Source organism: Arachis stenosperma, chromosome 8, assembly GCF_014773155.1.
Source record: "Arachis stenosperma cultivar V10309 chromosome 8, arast.V10309.gnm1.PFL2, whole genome shotgun sequence".
Taxonomy (NCBI): Eukaryota; Viridiplantae; Streptophyta; class Magnoliopsida; order Fabales; family Fabaceae; genus Arachis; species Arachis stenosperma.
Window position 1 is genome coordinate 18,898,632 of NC_080384.1, and position 7,277 is coordinate 18,905,908.

At 32.8% G+C, this 7,277-nt stretch overlaps 1 protein-coding gene across 1 annotated transcript; it reads right to left on the reverse strand.

The window, feature by feature from the left end:
- Window positions 1-300: 300 nt before the first annotated feature.
- Window positions 301-5,741, reverse strand: LOC130945520 (zinc finger protein 5-like). Its single transcript, XM_057874225.1, has 2 exons — window positions 5,592-5,741; window positions 301-948 (listed from the first exon to the last, which is right to left on the reverse strand). Exons 1-2 carry the CDS (start codon window positions 5,739-5,741, stop codon window positions 301-303), a joined length of 798 nt encoding a protein of 265 aa, XP_057730208.1.
- Between the last annotated feature and the right edge of the window lie 1,536 nt (window positions 5,742-7,277).

Sequence of the window (7,277 nt, forward strand, 5' to 3'; positions counted from 1 at the left end):
CCATCATCTCCACTGCTATCATCATTATTGAGCAACACTGTCAACCTCCTCCTTCATCGGCGCCGGTCAAACCTCTCATTCTCCTTCTTTTTCCTTTCTTCTCCGACCCTCCATTTCCATCACCACCATCTCTGTTGAGCTCCATTCTCGATGACCACCGCCATTTTTCTTCTTCATCGCGGAAACCCAGCACCGTCGAAGCCATCCCTCTTCCTCCTTCTCTGTTAGCAAACCCAGCTTCCTATCTTTTCATTGCATGTATATATCATGTATACCCTAATAAATAATAATACTAATAAATTAGGCCCATCTTGTATTTGACTGCAAATTGAAGCCTAATTGAAGATCCAAAGCTTTGTTATTACTACCATGGCTTTGTATTTGATGATTTGAAGAATCAAGAAAGTTGCAAGGCTTGAAGATGTTGTAAGCCATATTATTATTATTATTATTATTATCTGTATTAGTATTAGAGAAATTGAATATGCAAGAATCTTGCTGTGAAGAAGCAGCAGCTTGATATGATGATGGTAGAGATGAATACCAATTACTATTTGATGCTTTCTCGACCAAAAAGTTTGAATCTTGATTATTGGGGTTGAAGCTAATTTGGGATTTTTCACAAACTATGAAGTCAGAATAATAATTGTAAGAAGAAGGATCATAGAACCAAGGTGTGTTACTGTTATTATGATTATGATTATGGTAAGAAAAATCATGATGATTGTTGTTTGGAAAATTGGGCTGTTGAAGATAGTAGTTTATGGTGGCTTTCCTTGCTTGAAGCTGCAACCTTTTCTTCTTCATCCTCTTTTTTTTTTTGTGAGCATTTTGGTGTCCACCAAGTGCTTGTAAATTTGCAAATTCTTTCAAACAGTATTGGCACTCAAACTTTTTCTCATTATTATTAGTGGTTGTGGTTCTTTGATCTTGTGCTGTGGTTTTTTCCTAAGCTGGGTTTGCTAACAGAAAAGGAAGAAGAGTGATGGTTTCGATGGTGCTGGTTTTTGTGAAAAAGAAGAAAAAGAGTGGTGGTCATTGAGAATGGGGCTCAACGGAAATGGTGGTGATGGAGATTGAGAGTCAGAGAAGAAAAGAGAAAAAAGGAGAATGAGGGATTTGGCCAGCGACGATGAAGGAAGAGGTTGACGGTGGTTGCTCAATAATGATGATGGTGGTGGAGTTGACGGTGAGGATGAAAAGAGAGACAGAGAATTGTGATGATGATAGGTATAAGGGAGGGGTATATTTAGAAAGAAAAATATTAATTATCAGAAAATTAGTAATTAGGGTAAAATTGATGCAAATCGAAAACTTGATGGACAAAATTGAAACAAATCAAAACTTAGGGATATTTTTGAAATTTTTAGTAAACTTTAGGGACAAAAAGTATACTTTACCCTAAAAAGAATATATAACTAGATATTGTCAAGAACATATATTCTACAGGTTATTTATATACTCTACGGCAAAAAATATATAACTATATATTGTCAGGTAAACTATGGGATGTCATTTAGTTCACCATGGGAGGGAGGGATGCCTCTATCTACATTTGGAGTAGATCTGCCAGTTAATCATCCCATACATCAGCCTCAAAAAGGTGTTAGAGTGAGGTGTCCTGTCCGGTGTTGTATAAGCTCGCATCTACTTAGCGTAATTGGTTGGCTACCCACTATTCTCTCCCTTTTCAATCTTCCTCATTCTCTCATAGTCTCACTACTCTCAGTGACCTCTCTCCGTCTGCAGTCCACCATTCGCGATTTGCCATCGGTTGCTCTTTATTCTCTGCTGAGTCTGCTATATTTCTTTTTATTCTTGCAACATCTGTCATCTGCCACACTGCCCTCTTGTCTTCTGTCATCTGTTGCGCTGCCGTCGTTCGTTCGCGTACAGTTACCGATTGTCTCTCCACAACTGCGCCTGACAGGTGCTGAGCTGGGATAAATTTTAGGAAAGGGCAAAGTTTAATTCTTTTAGTATAAAGAGACTAAAATTAAAATTTTAAGGAGGACTAAACCAAAATTTACACATAAGCTATAAAAAAGTTGAAATTTAGAGGGGGCCACTTCTCCCTTTGGCTCCGCCCCTGGCGCCTGGTTTCTCTACTTCGTTCAAATATATTTCAAAAGAGAAAAATAATCATTGTTAATCTATATTTCACTATAAATCTGTAGTTTCATAGTTTTTCTAATGTTTCAAAAGCTTAAGAAGTGCAAAAAATTTACAATTTAATTACTTCTATTTTTACTTGATAAATATATAATTTTAAAAAACTGCTCAATTTCAATGTAAGATTATATCTATAAGACTATAACAATATATATTGAGAATATGGAGGATTGGGTATCCAATTGTCTTTTTCTATTTTACTCCTATATCTTATTTTTATAATCTAAAACTAGATACACGTACTCACGTTCTGATTCTACAATAATTCAAGACAAAAATATATAACTGTTTCACTTTAAATTATTATTATACTATTTTAATATACTCTTATACTTATACAATATATAATGATAATTGGTGTCTAAATTTAAGTTTTAATAATACTCTTAAAAATAGGTTTATTATTAAAAAAATTCTTTCGTTAATTACGTTAAATAAAAAAATTTCTACACATTTTTTCACAATAACCTCGTTAAGAAATTTTTATTGGATGTAAATTAATGTTACAGATTTTTTTATTTCGATATGTTCTTAAGGAATAAAAGTAAAATAGTTTAACAAGGATCATTTTTTTAAAAAATAAATTTACAAAAAATAAATTTTCTCTTTAAATTACTAACGTACTCTTCTAATATACTCTAAGTAACTACACAATATATAACATCAATTAGAGCGTTTAAATTCAAGTTTCAATATTGTTATTAATGAGACAGGTCTATTTTTTTTTTAAAATATACACACAATAATTTTTGTGTCAATATATCATGATTATTTTACATATAATATTAATTCATCTAAGTTCATGGAGTGTCTCAAAAAAATTATATTTTTAAGTAATTTTTTATTTTTTAATTATTTTATATTTTAAAATTCAAAATTTTATATTTTTAGTTTTATTCAAGGTTTATTTTTATATTTTATTTTAGTTCTGTTAATCAAAATTATGAAATTTAATTTTAATTTTTAGGATAAATAAAAAGATGAGATTTTTTTTATAAATTAAATTATTAAAAAACTTGTTTATTACAGAAGAAGTTAAGTCTATTTTTCGACTATAGAAATATATATAATTCACTCTTGAATGTAATCAAAATAAATATAAATTTATTCAACTTTTTAAAATTTCTATCAACTATTAAAATTATGATATAATGAATGAACTCTTATAAAAACATAAAAATGACTCCATAACTATTTTTTTGTTTGAAAAAAACATAACTCAATAAGTATAAAGTTTAATTTAAACAAATATAGATAAGTAAAATAAATAACAAAAAAAATAACATAAAATTTAACTTTTTATTATTTGGTATAAAAATAAATATAATAAAATAATTCATTGTTCTCATACATAATAGCATAAAATTTGATATTGTTCTTTTTTAAAATTATTTATTTTTTTAGTTTTTATTCTTATTTTTGTGCTTTATTCTAACGTTGTTAAACAAAAAAGTAGTAATATCATTTAACTTTTATCATAAATAAAAATAGATGACTTTATATGCATTGAAGAATAAAAAAAATACTCATAACAGAAAGGGCAAAAAACAGAAATAAGCCAAAGGAGAAAATAATTTACGTGAATCAGCCAAAACAAAAACTGTTTCATGAATCCATCAATGCACGTTTATATGTAATTCGAACCAGCTTGGTTCGAACTCCATTTCTACATAATTCGAACCAGCTTAGTTCGAATTATACACAAACACACGCACACACTAATTCGAACCAGCTTGGTTCGAATTACACACAAATATACGCACACACTAATTCGAATCAGCTTGGTTCGAATTACACACAGAGTAATTCATGGTATAATTCGAATTATGCTGTTAAAAAATTAATAATTTATTAAAAAAATTTATTAAAAATTTTATTAAAAAAATTAATAATTTAATAATTAAAAAATATATTTTTTATTTCATACGTTAAAAAAAAGCTAACAAAATGTTTAATTACGAGACTTCTTTAAAATATTAATGAGCTATCAATTCGAATTTCATACAATACTTTTCTGTCCATTTTTAATAGCTCATGAACATTTTTTAATAAATTTTTTTAATATTTTTTTTAAATTATACTACAAAAAATATTTTATGCTATGCAAAACAATTTAAAAAAATGGCTTAAAAAATGTTAAGAGTACTATAAAAATTTGTAATGTTATAATAACTTAGGTAAATATATGCATGTACTCAAATTTTAAATAAAATATTCTACATAGTCAATAATAATTTAGAAATGAAAGAAAATATTTTATTCCATATAAAATAATTAAAAAATATATTTTATTCTATTCAAAATAATTTTAAAAAATGGCTTAAAAGAAGTTATGAGTACTATAAAAGTTTATAATATTCTAGTGATTTAGGTAAATACATGATAAAAATATTTTTTCTTTAATTTCTAAATTATTAGTGACTATGTAGAATATTTCTTTAATGTCCTAAGTCATTAGGACATTACAAATTTTTATAGTACTTCTAACATTTTTTAAGCCATTTTTTTAAATTATTTTGCATAGAATAAAATATTTTTTTTGTGGTATAATTTAAATAAATTTATTAAAAAAATATTCATGAGCTATCAAGAATGGGCAGAAGAGTGTTATATAGAATTCAAATTGCTCACCATAAAATTTGAATCAGAGTAATTCGAACTTTTCCATGCGTAATTCGAATCATGTAATATCTCACCATATAATTTAAATAATTTTATTAAAAATTTATGATGAATATTTTTTAATAAATTTATTTAAATTATACCATAAAAAATATTTTATTCTATGCAAAATAATTTAAAAAATGGCTTAAAAGATGTTAGAAGTACTATAAAAATTTGTAATGTCCTAATGACTTAGGACATTAAAGAAATACTCCACATAGTCACTAATAATTTAGAAATTAAAGAAAAAATATTTTTATCATGTATTTACCTAAATCACTAGAATATTACAAACTTTTATAGTACTTGTTCATACCCTGGCCCAATAATAAGGGCCCAGGTCCAAACGAAAGGCCTAGTCCAGAGGATTGAGCCTTGCTGAGCACCGACCTTCGTACTAAGAAGTCGGTCTTGACTACGATTTGCCCTAAAGAAGTCGGGACGGAGAATAGTTGGCAGATTAACATCAATTCAAATGAGTAACTGCCCCTAAAATCTTTCTAACCACTCCCGGGAGCCATATCTTAACCTCCCTAAGATAAAGGGACGGTTATCACCCTAAAAGGGTGGCACTACTTCAGCGGTGGTTATTGGTTCACCCCTATAAATACCCTGACATCCCTCAGGTATCTCTAAGCCCAATACATTCTAAACCTGCTCACACCCTTGCTAACTTAGGCATCGGAGTGTCTTTGCAGGTACCACCCCCCATTCACTCACGTACACAAGTCGGAAGGAGGTTCCAGCGTGCAAACCTGCTCGGAAACTGCCATCCGCAGACGATTGGGCCGGCCAAACACAGTCCAGTCCATTAATCTCCGGCTACCCACCGTAACATTGGCGCCGTTGCCGGAGACCCGAGAGATCAGCCACCGATGGCGGACAGATCCCACGAAGAAGGTCATGTGGAGACAGATTCTGAGCAAGAGAATCTGGACACAGGCAATAACGATGCATACTTCACCCTCCACCAGAAAATTGATAATCAACACAGGGAAGGTACCTCCGGAGTAAAAAACCCGAAGGTAAACTCCTCAGAAGGGCGTGAATCAGAAAAAGAGGGACCATCCCATGTAACTGAACTCATGGGATTAGTCCACAGTCGCCTGGAACAGTTAGAACAAGAACGGGAGCGACAAAAGGAAACCGAAAAGAGCCTAAAAGAGGAGATGGAACGACGAAAAGAGTTAGAAAGAAAACTCTTAAAATTAGAATCTTCCCTCAAAGGTCGCAACTCCCGTGACGAAAAGGAAGAGCCGCCCTTAGGTGGGGAGGATCCTTTCAGCGAAGACATAATGAGGGCAAAAGTTCCGAAGAACTTCAAAAGCCCTGATATGGACCTCTATGACGGAACCACGGATCCAAAGCATCACCTGAGCAACTTCAAAAGTCGGACGTACCTAGCTGATGCTTCCGACGCTACGCGATGCAAAGCCTTCCCGACCACTCTATCGAAGGCAGCGATGAAGTGGTTCGATAGCCTCCCCCCGAGGTCGGTTACCAGCTTTGAAGACCTCTCAAGGAAGTTTTTGATGAGGTTCTCTATCCAGAAAGACAAAGTGAAACATGCACCGAGCCTCCTGGGAATAAAACAGGAGGTCGAAGAATCTTTACGAGCCTATATGGAAAGGTTCAACAAAGCGTGTTTGGAGATTCAAGACCTGCCCACCGAGGCAGTAATAATGGGGTAAGTCAATGGGCTTAGAGAAGGTCCCTTCTCGCAGTCCATATCCAAAAGGCACCCCATCTCCTTGAGTGATGTGCAGGAAAGGGCTGAAAAGTACATCAACATGGAGGAAAATGCTAAGCTGAGAGACCTAAGTTGGCGACCTGGGCACCCTCCCTCAATAAAAGAGAGGGAGAGGGAGACCAAAAAGAAGGAAGAACTCGGTCTCGACAGACCAAGGAAGTACCACTCTTATACTCCTCTAAAAGTTTCAATAGTGGATGTATACAGAGAAATTTGCAACACTAAAAGGCTGTGATGAGCGGATAATTTGTACGCTTTTTGGCATTGTTTTTAGTATGTTTTTAGTAGATTTAGTTAGTTTTTAGTATATTTCTTGTTAGTTTTTAGTTAAAAATTCACTTTTATGGACTTTACTATGAGTTTGTGTATTTTTCTGTGATTTCAGGTATTTTCTGGCTGAAATTGAGGGATCTGAGCAAAAATCTAATTCAGAGACTAAAAGGACTGCAGATGCTGTTGGATTCTGACCTCCCTGCACTCGAAGTGGATTTTCTGGAGCTACAGAAGCCCAATTGGCGCGCTCTCAACGACGTTGGAAAGTAGACATTCTGGGCTTTCCAGCAATATATTATAGTTCATACTTTGCCCAAGATTTGATGGCCCAAACCGGCGTTCAAAGTCACCTTCAGAATTTCCAGCGTTAAACGCCGGAACTGGCACCAAAGTGGGAGTTAAACGCCCAAACTGGCAC